Source organism: Pyrus communis, chromosome 9 (genome assembly GCF_041283825.1).
Source record: "Pyrus communis isolate YQ-2024b chromosome 9, ASM4128382v1, whole genome shotgun sequence".
Lineage (NCBI taxonomy): Eukaryota > Viridiplantae > Streptophyta > Magnoliopsida > Rosales > Rosaceae > Pyrus > Pyrus communis.
The window spans coordinates 10,787,325-10,804,027 of NC_142573.1; the positions used below are offsets into that span (position 1 = coordinate 10,787,325).

General features: G+C 36.8%; 2 protein-coding genes and 2 long non-coding RNA genes across 8 annotated transcripts; all 4 read right to left on the bottom strand.

Annotated features, from left to right (window-relative positions):
- Positions 1 to 313: 313 nt before the first annotated feature.
- Positions 314 to 4,582, bottom strand: LOC137739872 (uncharacterized). Of its 2 annotated transcripts, XM_088700405.1 has the most exons (12): positions 3,950 to 4,521; positions 3,764 to 3,866; positions 3,337 to 3,460; positions 3,177 to 3,197; positions 2,908 to 2,973; positions 2,618 to 2,656; positions 2,419 to 2,499; positions 2,248 to 2,295; positions 2,093 to 2,143; positions 1,919 to 1,987; positions 1,137 to 1,382; positions 314 to 934 (listed from the first exon to the last, which is right to left on the bottom strand). In XM_088700405.1, exons 1-12 carry the CDS (start codon positions 4,239 to 4,241, stop codon positions 701 to 703), a joined length of 1,374 nt encoding a protein of 457 aa, XP_088556531.1. In that variant the 5' UTR covers positions 4,242 to 4,521; the 3' UTR covers positions 314 to 700. The 2 variants fall into 2 exon arrangements, with proteins under 2 accessions (XP_088556531.1, XP_068335703.2); XM_068479602.2 differs by lacking the exon at positions 3,177 to 3,197 and having other exon boundaries at positions 3,950 to 4,582.
- A 1,148-nt stretch (positions 4,583 to 5,730) lies between these two features.
- On the bottom strand, positions 5,731 to 7,753 carry LOC148694231 (uncharacterized). The gene is made up of 2 exons (XR_015966971.1): positions 6,935 to 7,753; positions 5,731 to 6,288 (listed from the first exon to the last, which is right to left on the bottom strand). It is a non-coding gene; the product is annotated as an uncharacterized LOC148694231 (long non-coding RNA).
- Positions 7,754 to 7,759: 6 nt separating this feature from the next.
- On the bottom strand, positions 7,760 to 12,070 carry LOC148694232 (uncharacterized). 4 transcript variants are annotated; one of them, XR_015966970.1, is made up of 9 exons: positions 11,967 to 12,070; positions 11,812 to 11,880; positions 11,649 to 11,728; positions 10,534 to 11,561; positions 10,283 to 10,385; positions 9,396 to 9,454; positions 9,169 to 9,271; positions 8,269 to 8,445; positions 7,760 to 8,180 (listed from the first exon to the last, which is right to left on the bottom strand). It is a non-coding gene; the product is annotated as an uncharacterized LOC148694232 (long non-coding RNA). The 4 variants fall into 4 exon arrangements; XR_015966968.1 differs by having other exon boundaries at positions 11,808 to 11,880; XR_015966969.1 differs by lacking the exon at positions 11,967 to 12,070 and having other exon boundaries at positions 10,534 to 11,075; positions 11,413 to 11,561; positions 11,808 to 11,958.
- Positions 12,071 to 14,020: 1,950 nt separating this feature from the next.
- On the bottom strand, positions 14,021 to 16,468 carry LOC148694233 (uncharacterized). Its single transcript, XM_088700651.1, has 4 exons — positions 16,254 to 16,468; positions 16,018 to 16,095; positions 14,713 to 14,774; positions 14,021 to 14,050 (listed from the first exon to the last, which is right to left on the bottom strand). Exons 1-4 carry the CDS (start codon positions 16,354 to 16,356, stop codon positions 14,021 to 14,023), a joined length of 273 nt encoding a protein of 90 aa, XP_088556777.1. The 5' UTR covers positions 16,357 to 16,468.
- Positions 16,469 to 16,703: the final 235 nt, after the last annotated feature.

Consider the following 16,703-nt stretch of genomic DNA (forward strand, 5'->3'; position numbering starts at 1 on the left):
TTTTCCTTTCCCAAAATAGAAAACCAAGATAATTCTATTATTTTATTTGTTCTTTTCCTGAAAAAACCAAACCAGTCAGCCACAAGGGCAAAGGGGAAAGAAAAAAAGCAAAGAAAACTACAACCAAAGATGGGGAAACCAAAAGCCAAAAGAGACTACTTTCACAAAAGGGTCAAAGAAACTAAGCTAAGATCCAAGTACGGACAACAACTTCCAGGACACGAGTACAATGTCATCACGGCGTAACCTGCCATGTGTAAGTTTCTCTACGCTCGAGCATCAAAGAGCAGAATACCACAGTGAGCCTACACGATTTTGAGACAGTAACTAAATGGCTGTATTAATAGAGAAGTTGCCGTCATTTGGTGATTGCCAAATGACTTTGGTCATTTTATTTACATAGGAAGGGGATATGGGCAGATGAATACAATTTTAACAAACATGAACACAAGGAAAATACATTACACCCCCACCCCACTACCCTTCCATAAATACCGTTAATCGCGAGTCAAGATTGCAAGAATGGCATGCTCCCATAGATATCCAATATCCGGGCATGACAGAAGGTTAATGCAACCATAGTTTTACCCAATCTCCCGTCGTGTGATCTGAATAGTTTACTGCACCTCTTTCCAATGAGTTGTCTGCCACAACTGTAAGACGAAACAAGAGGAGCAAGAAATCAATTGTATATTGCAGGTCAGGGTTTAGGCGGTATATAAAAAGAATTCCCACAGTCGATTGGCGTATGCATCAATGGATTCCATCTATCAAATATCAATCGTCCTCCTCGGCCAATTCTTCCTCGGAATTTAATAGGTGGTGTGGATGCTCCATTTGTTACTGAAGAATCTGATGGGGGTACAATGCCTGCTGCTGCCAACTTTTCTGGAACTAGAGGTCTTGTAAATAACAAAACTGGCTCAAGGGGATCCTACACGAAGCCCAGCCAACAGTTCAAATTCACTTCTGAATCTCATATTCAAATTAAATTCAAATGAATTTTGCTGAAGCTCCCTAACAGATTACATGGTAGCTTACCGGATATTGAATTAATGACAATGACAAACTTCTGCAATTACTTATTGATAGGGTAGGGTAGGGTAGTCTGATTCACAAGAACACAAACAACGTACCATTTTATGAAGCCACCCTTGTGGTGCATGCCGCCGCCTGAACTCTTGCTTCATGGTTCCTGTAGGAACCATAACTAAATTTGAATCTGTTAAAGGTGGATTAGGTATTGCAGGAGGTCGCATACGGGGCTGGCTGTTTGAAACATCATCCGAATCAACAAATTCGTCCTCACTTGAGCCAAATTTGCAAGATACAGGTTGAAATCCAGGAAGGGCCAAACTATCTTCCAGGAGCTCAGTTTCATGCTGAAAAAACCATAAGTCATGCAACAATCAGCAACACATTAAATTAATGAATTACATAGCCCAGAAGGTTTACTGAATTATATGCCTGCCGGAAGGCATAATTAAAGGTAAACAGCAACAAAACTTTCCTTTTCCTTCACCTTTTTCTACCTTCTTTTCTGTCACCAACTTTTTTCTTTTGAGAAGAAATAATATTTGATAAGGAAAAATAAAAGGGAAAAACTTTGAGTTTCAGAGTACCAAGTTACTCTTTCCAGTATCAACTACTAATTACATCGTCCTCACTGACAAGAAAAGAAAAAGGTACAAGGTATTGACAGACAAATGTCCAGAATAGGACAAAAAAAAAAAAAAAAAAATATCTAACAGCATAAACCATCAATTGAAACATCAATCACCCCCAAAAGACAGACCAATCCCACCAATCCCAACTAAAGATTGAGATAAAAAGTCAAACAGAACGAAGAGATTGTCAAGGCCAATATTAAAAAGAAATAGTTAAAGCAAAAAAAGAGAGGAATATGCACTATACATACCTTGTATTTCATTTGGATTATTTGAAGACTAACTTCATTCTCCATGACTTCCCTCTTTTTCTCTTCTCTCTGCATACAAATTATACGGAAGCAATCAGCAGCAGTGAGGACAAATTCTTCGCAAGATGAATATAATGCCACTCAAGGAAAGTTTAAACACTTCAATAAAAGCACCTTGATTAAAGCCTCTATTATGGTCTTGGCTTGCTCCAGGTTGCGCCTAACCTGAGAATAGTCAATTCCAAAAGAAAAGCTTGTGACCGTTATTGTCAAATACAATATGTACTGACTGAAAAAAATGAAGAAATTATTGAAAAAGTAATACAAACCTGGCGAAGCTTTTCAAATGACTGCACATTATTTTCCCTTCTTTGCATCTAATAAAAAAGACAAACAATAAGAAAGAGATATTTAAGAAATGTGTATAGGCAAAAACATTTAACTAACTAAAAGGCTTCGCCTTGAGGAAAAAGGAAAAGACAATTAAGTTTGTAATGTACCCTTCTTGTGTGCAGTCTGTGGGTTTTCTCCCTTGGTCTAAAGACATTGTACGGGTTGGTGTCATTAACTGGTGGAGGAGGCTGTAACACAAATGTAGATGAGAATCAAGATGCTAAAGTTTATCAACAATGAATAAATGATATGCAAGCGCATACAGGCAGTGACAACATAAGCACATAATCAAGTTATTAAACTAACCTGCAAACGCCGCAAAACAGGCTTCTGCCAACGTTCACGCTGCCAAAATTGAGTGAAAAGAATAAATATCATCAGAAATATTCAAAAAGAACAATAATTAGACTGCACTGCAAATTATTGTGTATATCATGAAAATCAGTGAATAACAGTTGTTTGTTCAATAATTTTAATTATTCTCCAACCCACAAGGAACGCAACTTACTGGATATTCAACAGTTCTAGTTGACTAATTCATTTCCAAACAATGTCATATATCCTTTAACCTCTAAAGCTTGTAAGATAATACACACCTTCTCTTTCCAATAATTATAAACAGACTGGATAACAGCATATCTGAGAGACTGAGCTTGTAAAGCCTACAGCAAAAGGAAACAAAATTCTATTAACTTCGAGAAATGATTCAACACGGCCCAAAATTAGAAAAAATATGCATCAAAAGCAACCATAAAAGATCTCTTGTAAACAGAGAAATGATTCAAGATGACCAAATACTATTTTTTAGCATCTTCATAAATAGAGAACGGCAACCTTTTCTGTTAAGGAACATGATACTATGTACCTCAGTCTCATTTAGTAAGACCTAACAAGAACCAAATTAACAAATATAAATAAACGATGCCACCATTTGGATATAGCCAATGAATGAAAAAAATAACTTTTAACAACAAGCATTGATATTGGTCAATTCATCAGGAAAAAGAAATCAAAACGCACATCACCTCACTAGCAACATCAAGTTGTAGAAGTACAGGGATTGGTGAAGCAAGAGTAGGAGTTATAACTCCTGCTCTTTCTCGTGCCTTATGATCCAAAACCTCCAACTTAAAAAGAAGACTCTCAAGCCTGTATGTGTGAGAATACCTTACTGATTAGAATACCAAATTCGACTGAAGAATAGAGAAAATTAGATTAAAGCATCAGGCAGCTACTATTTTTGAAAACCGGACACGACAAAATTCAAACTTGAATGCTTGATTGTCTACATATTGCTCAAAATCAAATTCTTCTGCATTTATCAAATTACATTCTAATTAGAAATGAAAAGTTAGATTGTGATTATATTGCTGCTGCTTTCGTACAAGCTATTTCTATTGTCATTAATTACTTGATAAAAATGTGGACGTAAAGGGTAGGCAAAATGATTACTTTTCAGGTGCAAGAATCTTCCTCTCTTTGTTGAACTCATACAGCCAGTCCTCATCCTCATTGTCTAGGTCATACTCCACAAACTCTCCGAGCTCGGCCCGAGCTGCAAAACGATAAAAAAAAGTGTCAGCAACACAATACGAACACGAAAATGGCGGTAACAAACGAGTGTGAATTCAACAAAACCTCCTCTAGCGCGAAGGTACGAATTGGGCTGGCCAAAAGTGCGAGAATAGTCCCTCTCATAAGTGTCCACAACAACAAACTGAGGAGTGGGTATTTCAGGAACATATTTCTTGGGCGTGGCGGGGGTCGGGGGTGCCTCCAGTTCAACGGTGGCGTCGGAGGCGAGGCGGATGAGCTGAGAATTGCGGGTGGAAGTTGGGGTATCATCGTCTTCGAAGTCCTTGACGGATTTGACAATGGGGAGCTTCTTGTGGATATCAACAGGGCGAGGCCTGAATGAAAGTCTACTCATTTCGACCTCTGTTCATATCTCTTCAACCCCTTTAAGGTTCAAGGAAAGAGGTAACCAGACAGTGGGGGTTATTAGGGCAAAATTAGGGTTTCGAATTGGGCATGGAATTGGTTGTGATAATTGGAGTTTCGAATTGGGGATGAAGGTTTATGTTCTGGTTGCTAGAGAATGAAGAATTGGGATCGATCAAAACCCTAATTGTGTGCCCTAAAAGAGGAGACGGAGACGGAGACGAAGCCGGAGAGGGGGAAAAAGGGGGTTTGTTCTCGTGTGGGAGACGAACACCTCTGCAGAGAAACCAGCTCGGATTGGATTGGATTGGGTTCAAATGTTTTGGGCCCACTTTTGACTTGAAACTCCCTACATTAAGGCCCAATCACAGCTTGCAGATTAGTAAAATCTTTTGTGGGCCCATTATTGGCATTTACTCATTTGCCCCTCATATTATTTTCAATATTTTTTATGCAACGATATAAATACACTAAGGGGTTGAAAAATAAATGGGTTGCAAAGTCAAAATTCTTGAGATTAGAACGTAAGACTTGTTGGAACATATTTTCCATCTCTAGAATAATGGTTCAATTTGATCCTCATCTCTGCATGAGTCCTACTTATTTTAACGATCATTCCATAATGAGTAAGGCAACCCGGACTATACAACAATCCACTCCAACTATGGATCGTTACCGAAAGAGGTCCTAAACGAACGCAATGACTGGAGTCCTAAGAGTATGTGGTATGTCACCCCATAAGGTCCAACTAGAGTCCTAAGGAGAGAATGGGTCTACTACCCCATGGACTCTAACCGGAGTGCATATTGTATATTCTCCACTTCATATGCAACCACTCTTCACTCAAATCCCATCAGGTCCTAGTCAGATGCCAACTACTGATCTAATTGGTTATACTGTAGCACTGCAACTGATTTGAGCCATACATCTAACTCCAAAGCTCTAACACTTCAGACAGTTGGCTAAGGGCTCTGAAGAAAGTTCTAGACATGCGTATGGTCTGACTGCGCTGAGCCATGCTTCTAACTCTAACTGCTTTGACACTTTAGATAGCTGGCGGTGGGCTCTAGAGATAGGTTCTCACATGGTCCATCTGCTCTGAGCCATGCTTCTGACTCCAACTTCTTTGACCTTTATGACAGTTGGTAGAGTGGCATAGTGTGCACACTAGATAGACTTTGGGCGTCTATAAATAGGCAACTTAACGCTTCACAAAGTGTTGGACACTTCTTTCTACTTATGCTGAATTCCCACACCCACAACCCACCACCACCACCACCCCCCTCCCCACCCCAAAAAAAAAAAAAAAACCCACCGGACATTTGGTTTCACGACCATTTCTTTGTCGTTGCTCTTGTAGACTCACCCGACTACTGGGATCATTCACTCCGCCCAAAGAAATAGACAAGAACACAACTTACAAATAACTAACTCAACAGGTGAACAGGTGAAAGACAAATAACTGTTTTCTGAACTCATTTGGTTTTAACTGCTGACCAACATTTATATACATTAAATGGTTCGGTAATAACAAATCTACAAGTAAAAATATGAAGAGGACTTTCCCAAATTAGCAAGTGGAAAACTAACCTATATCTCTATACTGTATAATTTTTTCTGTGGAAGTTGCCTATCTGCCACAAGAAAGGAAATTCCATCTTTTCATTGTGTAACACATCACTATAAGGGGAAGCGTATGCTACGGGTTTCGGGCATTTTTAATGCTGTTTTTCCTGTTGGGATAGTTCAAAAGCGATATGCATCGAACAAGTGACTCGTTTCTCACTCCATTCGAAATTCAATCCCTTCAAAACTACGGTAAAGAAGCTCGACTCTGTACCTATTGGCCGTACTCCATCGTAAAACATCTTCTGATCTGTAACAAGTCTTCTGTCTTCTGTCTCCATACAAGTTCAAAAGCAATTTCTCAAAATTTGTGGGGAATGTTGCACGGCTTCAAAGGTTAAGTACCAATAACTTGTAAGTGGTTCATCTTTTCAGTCTCCATAGGTAGATGTAACATGTACAAATATTTTCTACAGTATATGAACAAGCCCATAATTAGTTCCCTTCCAATGTGAGCATTTAGTAGTGCAATTGATGGAAATGTGATTTACATTCAAGGTATATGAACCAAACAGGTGCTCTGTTCAGGTTCCTCAACAACACCCAATGTTTTAAAAGGCGAAGGTGAAGCCAAGGTATTTCATGGATAGCCCTGCCTAGGCGAAAGCCTTGAGGTATCGCCTCATGGGACCTAAAATTATTAATACATAGTCTAGTTGGAGGGTATCGATTTTAAGCTTAATCCCACTGGCCAGAGGTGTTTTCATCACCGCCCCGCCTCCAAAGCTGCCCACGGGCAAGGCTTGTTTTTCAAAACATTGATAACACCCTTGATAAGATTCATGAGACTTTTAGTTGAGATTAACTGAAATTTAAAGATCTAAAAGTCAAAGGAAGTGAGTGGGAAAAAAAAGGGATTGAGTGGAGTTCACGCCTCTATAAGGGATTCAGTGAAGTTCAGATTAAGGTGCGCAGTTGATTTGAGATTGACATCTGTCAAACTTCCAAGGCCCAACAAAAGGCTCCCAGAAGACCTTTATCCATTATAAGCAGGAAGTTATTAGGATATCATTCCTGGTGATGTAGAAGTGAAAGTAATGGTTTGTGAAGGAATACCTTGTGAATGTTATTGCAGTTCACTTGAAGGTCACCACTGACTGAACCTTCGAGGCTGTTTTGAGTCACATTACCACGAAAGAGGATGTTACCCATAAGAATTTGAAACAGTGGTCCACTACATCGTTCATTTATATTTGTCAATAACAAATACACAGCAGAACTCCCATCCACATCAGATGCTGCAGCAATAGATGTGGATTCTAATGATGTGGCACTAAAATATTTAGATATCTTCTTTGTGTACTGGTGATTCTGCTGTCCCTCAAAGTGAAATATTTTCTCCACTGATGACTGGCATAAAGTAAAGAGCTTTCAAGGCTACCAAGGGAACCAGAATTGCAGAGTGTAACAAAGGAAAACGATCTACAGGAATGCTTGCATGCTCAGAGGACCCACTTTCCAAGTAGTTAGAGAAACCAAACCTTTCAAACCCAAAACCACCAACCTTGTTGGATTCTCAGCATTGACAGATGATGGTTCTCACTTTCACCATTCAAAGGCAGAGTGGTAATACTCATTGCTTTCATAGAGATCCAGCACTCCTCAAGCTCTGTAAGAGCATAACTGCATGTTGAACAACCAAGTGTCAATCTCAATCTCAAGCAAGGTGTTAGTGATCCAATTTAGGACAAACAAATATGTAAATTTCCTGCCCAAATACATGGGCCAGTAAACGTTAACCTGTTTCAACTATAAGGTTATAAATAGTTTGAATTGAGGTATACAAGCAAGCAACACTAGACACCCCCCAACCCCAACATTTAGTTCATATTAATTCACTCCCACTCACATGTATACCTCTTCCTACCATTTGAGAGAACAGGGATGCAAAAGCTTAAATTGTTAGAAGGTGAACTCAGAATTATTTTACATTCTACCAAAAATGCCAATGCTTATGCCAACTGTTGTCCAATTGAAAAAACTTCTATGGCATGAGCATGAGCATGGCATGCATAACAGATGGCATAAGCAAGCTGATTCTATTCAATATTTATATAAACCAGAAGTTCAAGCTCGTACTACAACAGATTCCAATGTTAAACCACTATAAGGTTCGTGGCAATTCAGCTATATCTTAATCAAGACAGAATGACTATGATCAATTATTAGAAAAGCATCTATTTACAACTATACATGCCTCCAACGATTCATCTTGGATCAAGCAACGTTCCAAAGAGATAGAAGTGCTAAGTTTCTCCAAAATAGAGATTGGAGAAGAATGAGAAGGCATAATCATCTTCATCTGCACAATATCAGTGTTATCACTAATATGATCCTCATAAATATGTTAGAGAAACAAACAAGTACAGAGTACCTAACTAGAACCTTACCTCGAGATCATTTAACTTGACCTCAAAGTGATCGTATAGATCTTTAAGTTCAAAGCTCGAAGGAATAGACTTGAAAGCTGAAGATAAGTTCTTTAAAGTATGTGATTGTCCATAATCTGATGGATGAGATCCCATATCACATCTAGTCATAAGAATTAGGGAGCCTGCTTCAATTGCCTGTCAAAAATTGCATTTAGTTAATTCAATCCTGCATTAAGCGATGAATTTACTTTTTTCTCAACTTAGTTAAATTAATAGCATCAACCGTGGAACATTCTTTCCACAAAGCACATGCGCCAAACGAACCAGTCGCCAAAAACTTGGACCTTATGGGCTGACATACCACATACTCTTAGGATCGTGGATGAATACTTCCATTTGCCACAATGCTGCATCATGTGCATGATGCACGTGGAATGCTGAGTGATCTCGCTTGTTTTAAGTTTATTATAGTTCATTTATGAATTTTTCAGCTGGGTTCCCTCAGCAGGGTTCTCATTTTGAAATGAAAATTTATCTGGCGTTTGAAGAAAGGATGAAGACCAAAGTCCTATGGGGGTGCACTATTTTTTCTGTGGTATATGTCGACTGGATGGAAAGGAATCTTCAAAGATCATAAGAGAGGGGAGGGGGGGTGGGTTTAGAAAAGACTTGGGGCTAGAGTAAGGTTTTGGGCTTCGTCGTGGGCATCAATATCAGAAGAATTGAGAGGCTGCTTCAAGAGATGTTTTTGCTATGAATGTGGATCTCTTTTGTGATTCTAATGTCCTCTGCATCTAGTGTACTTTTTGAGTTGACCAATTGAAATTGTTTGTCTTCAAAAAACAGATACAAGAAGCATTAATAAAGTCAAAAGGCGAGAACAAAAATTTTCTGTGGCACATTGATCAGTGGAATTACCGAGTTATGCTGCTCTGATATGGCATCTCTCCACGGAACATTTATGATAATATTGAAGATACTAAAATCCCACACCAGTTTCCTAAGATGAGATAAAATGTATCTGCAAGTAATAACATTGATAACTGATCAATCTGTATATGGACAAGAACATGGGATGGGCGTCAAAAATCTGTAAAGGGTAGAGGCTAGCAATGGAACATAATAGTGGCAACAAGAAGACTTACTCAGCTTTTGATAACAATCGACCATTTACATTTTCTATCCCATTTAGTGATAACAGAACCTGCGGCAGGTCACATTTCGGGCATCATGTGTCAAAACACGAAAACCCATAGTCAAGAAATGTGTTTTCGTGTTTTGACCCATGATGCCCGAAATGGGGTGTGTGGATATCACACCCCATTTAAACTTTTAGGGGTGTGATATCCACACACCCCATTTTACTTCTCACACACCTTTTTAATTTTCAGCCGTCAGATTAGATGAATTGAAGAAGCTCAACGGACAGAAATTATCAAGGGGTGTGTGGATAGCACACCCCTTTTTTTTATACAAGAGGTCAAAAGATTGTTATCAAAACATATATCGAGTAATAATAAGTTAATAACAGTAAAATCATAATAAAGCAGGGCATAATAGAGACCTCCATATGTCAACAATGGAAATGAAAAATAAGGGAACTTTAAAAAGCTCCAATCTGCAAATGGATCTCTCAGTCTATAGAAATTTTCAAAATCAACTACGACAAGGGAAAGAAACAACCATTATGTTTTTTCCCCAACAAAATTTTCAACATAATAATGTGCTAACATATAAACCTTTATTAAAGAGAATTTATGATGCGCAACACTGTAACTTTTTTCTTACATATCCCTTTCAACTTTCTGCTAATTCCATCTCTTAGAAAATTGAGAAACTTGAATCCAAGGAGCTCTTAAATGTAAAACAGCAAAACCAAAAATATATGAATCTAAAGACAATAGCAGCAACTAACAATCAATTTGAGACCAAAAAGATAGACAATGCAAACGAGAGAGAGAGAGAGATGCGTGACCAAAAAAAAAAAAAAAAAAAAACAGAAACTTGTAGTAACATGTGTATCAATTCTTACCCTTCCATGTTGACCTTCAAAGGATTGTAAAACTCCAAAAAAAGTTCATCAACTTTAGGAAAAATTCTGCATCAAAGTTAACTTCCAATGATTGAAGCATTCCCTGAGTACAAGGATTTGGGATGAAGCAATTGTCAATAAATGACATCCAGACAAAATAATAATTGCTGAAACATATATAGCTATCCAAGAGAGGTTCCTTACCTAACGATATCTCAGAGCAATAGATGGTAATGGTAATGGTATGGTACCTTAATGCACAATTCAATCTCAAGGTTTGTTGATAAATCCACTTGCAATCTACAGGAAGGATGGTCATTGTCTAATACTTCTTATCAATAGTAGGCCGAAAAGAAAATGGTCAATCACTGAAATTCTCCTCTATAAGATTGCTTACCAGAAAGTAATTTTGACAAAGAACGACAATGAGCGTCAATGGAGATGCCATAAAGATGCTATTTAAACTACCTAATATAGCAAGTAAAAAGCATTGTTTCTTATAAAAAATTGGAAACAAAAAATGAGTAATGTCCATAACCACAAGTCGTACAGTCCAACAAAAGATACTGTCCGTAGAATTTCCCAAAAAGTAAGAAAAACAATCAATTCCTAGAAAAGGAAACAAATAAATTAATTACGAACCCGTCTCGTCTGCAGAATGACTTTCTTGCTACAAGGATAAACCGTCTGGCCTGAGTGGACAATGGAAAAAATAGTCGCAGATTCTTCCCAAAACTTGCACTCAATAATCACCCCATTCAACATTAACTCAGAAATTTCTTGACCATATTTCCTGAAAAGTGTGGGTTACAATCAAGAGAGAGAGAGAGAGAGAGAGAGAAGCAACACCACTACATGAATCTTTTGTTTGGAGAAGAATAGATCACTTATTGAGACATGTTCGGGTGCTTTGCTTGACCACCCTTTTTGTTGTTACTGCATATTTCCTCTTTTAATATAATCGTTTCTTTATCAAAAGAAAAACACACACACACACACACACACACACACACACACACACATCAAATACGAAAAAACTGAGTGAGCAGAAACCAAGCAGAACAGACTTGTACTTTTTAATGTTGCACTTGGTATAGAAGAGGGTAAAATCAAAACAGAAATGGACTTACAGTCTCTGTCCAAAATATCTCCATGAGGTTTCTTTAATCTCTTATGAACATCTGATAGAACAGATTCTAGCGCATAATGCCACCACCGTAATTGCCAACCCTTCATTTTTGTTGGTAACGGACTACACCAGGGATGATAACGCCCACACCTTCAAAATCCAATCACACACAAATTCAGTTATCAACTCAATGATCGTAAATAGAATAACTAAAAATAGGATGAACAAAAAACTTACTTATTTCTCAATTCACATGTGCCTAAAAAATCCCAAAGAAATAAGATTTGTTGCAACTGAACCTCATTTAAAGACATCACCTGACATGCACATCAAGAAAAGAGATGAGAAGATAGTAAACCAATTACATTTAATTTATATACATTACAGAAAATTTACCAACCAAGTCAGTTATCTCAGCGCTGATAGAGTACTGTGGAGTATTGTTATCAAGCTCTCCTGATGTGTTGACCTGGCATTCAAGAACATGTATATTACTCAACCTCAGTATACAGGGGTAAAAAGTTTACAACTTAAAACCTGTATTATACAAACTACCAATTTATTTTTTGAGTGAAGAAGGTGAAATGCAGAGCTATCTGGGTTATGAACTCTAGGGAAGAAGACAAGAGGAAGAATTCTCAGTCCACGTAACAACTATCAGGTCTTAGTGTTTCATATTTAATATATTTTGAATTGCCGCCCAATTAAAATTAGACACCTAGCAATCCTATTAACTGATATGTATAAAGAAGGGGACATCTGGCATGATCGTGCCCCACATCCCTCCCTTGTATGCATCTTAGCTTCCCTCCCTTCCTTTTTTTCTTATATTTAATTGTTTTAGATTTTTGATTAAATATTTTATTATTTTTGGTCAAAAAACTTTGTTTTCAAGGATTAAATGATTTCTAACCATATATTTGGGACCTTTATTTCTCTTTAAATGCACTATAAATTCATATCATCTTGGATAAATATATCCTAAAATACTACGATTTGTATTATTTGAACTTTTATCTCATTCCATCAAAATAACCAAAGTATTAATATTTATTGTAAATTTACTCAAATCTGCATAGGCGCTAGGCCTATACCGCCGCTTGACTAGCTCCTAACCTCTTGTGTAATGAAATATACTGTGCTCCCCCTCTAGTAGGGAAGAAAATCGGGGAATGAATTAGGCAGGCGACTTAATGGCCTAGGCGGTTTGATCGTTTCTATTCCTTTTTCTATTTTTCAAGTGAAGAAGGAGAAATGCAGAGCTATTTGGGTTATGAACTCCAGCGAAGAAGACGAGAGGAAGAATTCTCACTCCATGTGACCACTATCAGGTCTCAGTGTTCCATATTTAATATATTTTGAACTGCCGCCCAATTAAAATTAGACACCTAGCAATCATATTAACTAATATCTATAAAGAAGGGGACATCTGGCATGAATGGGCCCCACATTTCTCCTTTCAATGCATCTTAGCTTTCCTCCCTTCCTTTTTTATTTATTTAATTGTTTTGATTTTTTATTAAATATTTTATTTTTGTGGTAAAAAAACTTTGTTTTCAAGGATTAAATGATTTCTAACCATATATTTGGCACCTTTATTTATGCTTAAATGCACTATAAATTCATATGATCTTGGATAAATATATCCTAAAATACTAAGATTTGTATTATTTGAACTTTTATCTCATTCCATCAAAATAACCAAAGTATTAATATTTATTGTAAATTTACTCAAATCCACCTAGGCGCTAGGCCCATACTGCCTCCTGACTAGTGCCTAACCTCTTGTGTAATGACATATACTGTGCTCCCCCTCTAGTCGGGAAGAAAATCAGGGAATGAATTAGGCGGGCGACTTGATGGCCTAGGCGGTTTGACCGTTTCGATTCCTTTTTCTATTACATATACATGCACACATCAGGCAACCAAAAAGAAGTTGCCTACCATGACAACGTTTATCTCTGTATTACTGTTTATCAGATTTGACACCAAAGTATAGAGTGAAAGCAGAGGTGAAGCAAAAGTGGAACTGCAGGTTGTGTTATCCAAGCTTCTTAACAGTCAAAATATATACATAAGAAACACAGTTTATTCGTCAGAATATGGAGTTTCATCTATTATTATTTACGAAAACAAATTTTCATTACTAGAAATGAAAATGTACAATACAGTGGACAAGATATCCACCGAGCTTGAAAAACTAACCCTGCTTACACCAACTAACCATACCAAATACAACATCAGAAATAAACAGTCATACAACCTTTGTAATTGCCCAGTGTACTTTCAAGGTTTTTAAATTGAAATCTTGCCAAAAACCATAAACAAACCTCTGAACGAAACAAGACAATCATTCCACAACAAACAGAGGGAGAGACAAGAGATGCAACAACAACTCAAATGACAAAGAAAGAAGAAAAGAATTTGGCTTTAATACCAAAAGTGACATGGAAACATCACAAGGAGATAGTATTGAGTCATATTTCTCCCCATCAGGTCTTCTATCATGCCATAGTTTGGAGTCCCCACCATTGTTCATGGTCATCAATTCAACCTCTCCACAAAATGTGCCGCAGTAAAATTCCTAACCATTAATCTCCACAACCTTATTAACTTGGTCCCCTCTTCTGCCTGATGCCCTGAGATATTAAAGACAGACAAAATTAAAATCCATTTGGAATATATCATAAGAACATTACAGGTCCACGCTTCGCACTCACATCTGTTGTTTTATAAAGGGCAACTAAGAGTTACCCAACAATTTTATTAACTTCCCCTCTATCCTTTTTCAGTTGATGGTACTATGGTTTGAATGCGGTCGTCTTCTGTTTTTTATCTGATGTTTCGGATGTTTATTTCCTGCTAGTGTCATGTTCTGTTGGATAAGGGTAGGTTCTTTTGTGAACTAATTGTCCACTAGAGATTGTACCCTTTGAATTTCCTAATTCAGGTATCTCGTTTCTTATTAACAGTGTTATCAAACCAAGTAAGAGACAAATGGCAATCCACAAACAGTAAATCAGGCTTTTATTTTTATTTTTATTTCTTTGTACTTTTATTTTAACTAACAAAATCATTCAAGCATTAAAATGGGGATGCACTGCAATTTGAAATTCTAGCTAACATTCTTGTAGTTGAAATAATGCGGGCCCATATAGACGAAAAACTCTATATGCCTAATAATCAAAGACTCTCTTGAGTTTGAACCAATGTAAAAAGATAAAAGATAAGAATAAAAAGAAAGAACTTGACAAAAAACCAATCGTAACTGCCAATATAACCAGAAGAAACTGTGAATTACCCTAAGGGAGTTTGCTTCATTGTTCTCAAGCTCGATAACTTTAACCCAAATGTAGTATATGCCTGCAAAACAATAAATAGGAATAAAAAATTACGCTATGTTATTCAAGAAAATGTCATGCAAATAGGATAGTAACTTCAAATACTAAATAATATCCACCTCATAGAAAACAACAAATAAAATGAAGGTTTTTTTTATAGTTCATTTACTTGTAAAAGAAGAAAAATAAATTACAAATGAAAAGTTTGATAAATATAATTAATAAGTTAGTATTAATAGGAAGCATAACACATAAATAAAAATAAAACCAACCCCTCTTTCAAATAAAAAAAAAACTATAAAAAAATCAGTGTACCTGTATCATTGGAAATGTAATGCAAATAGGATAGTAACTTCAAATACTAAATAAAAAGTTTGATAAATTATCAGGTATATTAGCCACAGTTATAATAAAAAGTTTGATAAATTAGCCACAGTTATAAATTACGCTATGTTATCATTGGAAATGTAAATTAGCCACAGTTATAAAAAAAAACTATCCTATTTGTATTACATTTCCAATGAAAAAAAAAAACTATAAAAAAAATCAGGTATATTAGCCACAGTTATAATTTATCAAACTATAAAAAAAAAACCTTCATTTGTAATTTATTGTTCTTTTACTTTTTAAATAAATTATTTAAAAATAATAATATATCCTTCATTTATAATTTATATGCTTAATTTATGGGTTGACTACTATTTTTAAAACTGTGGCTAATGCCCTGGTAATTTGAATGTATTACATAGAATAACTACATTTCCAATGATACAGGTATATTATCTTGCCATGAAAAAGTAAAGATGTTGCACTTGTTTAATGGTAAAGGTACACTGATTTGGTTCCCTACATAACTTTACTTGTATTATGCATACAGATACTGGCCAATGTTTATCCCACTTGTGCTTTCTCACTGAAATAAACACAAACGCACACAAATATTTAACTACACTGTGCTTATCCAAACCAATATGTGTAACGTGGAGATCTAATCTAATTAAACGAAAAGATATATTAGAACCACGGAATTACATTTGCCAGCAACAGTGACCTTTTTCAATTTTAACACTTTCAGTATGTTGAATGCAATTTAAGTTCAATGATCAGATCAAAATCTGGTAGACACGCCAATTGGCGTTACTCACGAATGCAAAAACAAGAGCGACAAACCGTAAACTACCAGGTACCAACATAAGTAACATAATACATACCCCGAAATCTTAAACTATTAACAATGATAGTACGAAGAAAAAAATCAAAAGTACCTTCTTTTAAAGCAAAAGACAACCGAAGATAATCAAATGCTTCGAGACTTAGCTCCACATTTTCCAAGAACACTACCCCTACACAACAACATTAAAATTCAATACATGGGCATTGTTAAATCCATAAATTCATTGTTTTTGAGTACTCAAAACATCGAAAACCCGCAAAATTCAATCAATTCCCACTAAAAAAAGGCAAAAAGCTATCATATAACTTAAATACTTGATAATACTACCTTTCCAAAGGGTGATCTTGAGCTGGTGTTTCTGAATATCTTTGAAGTATCGACCCAGATAACCCAAAATCACCTGACTCACAACTCTTTCGAACATTGTCATTTACGCCCACCTCCGTCCCCTTCTCAGTTCTCGCTCACTGCGCCCATCAGAGAATTGCAATTGGACCTCGCTCGCCGCTTACCGCTGGACTGAAAGCAAAGAGGAGGGGCTTCGACTCAGGGCCGGAATTGAAGACGAAGATTGTTTTGAGGTTTACGGTTTCCGGAAAAAAATAGAGCTATTTGGCAAGATGGAGGAGGAGGAGGAGGAGGAGGAGTGGAAGAAGCGAGCACCGCCGTAGTTGTCAGAAACGGAGAAAATGGAACGCTCCAGTTGCCCCACCCAATTGTAATTCAAGTTTTCTTTTCTTGTGCTCCAATTCTTTTCTTTTCCTTTTTCCCCTTTTT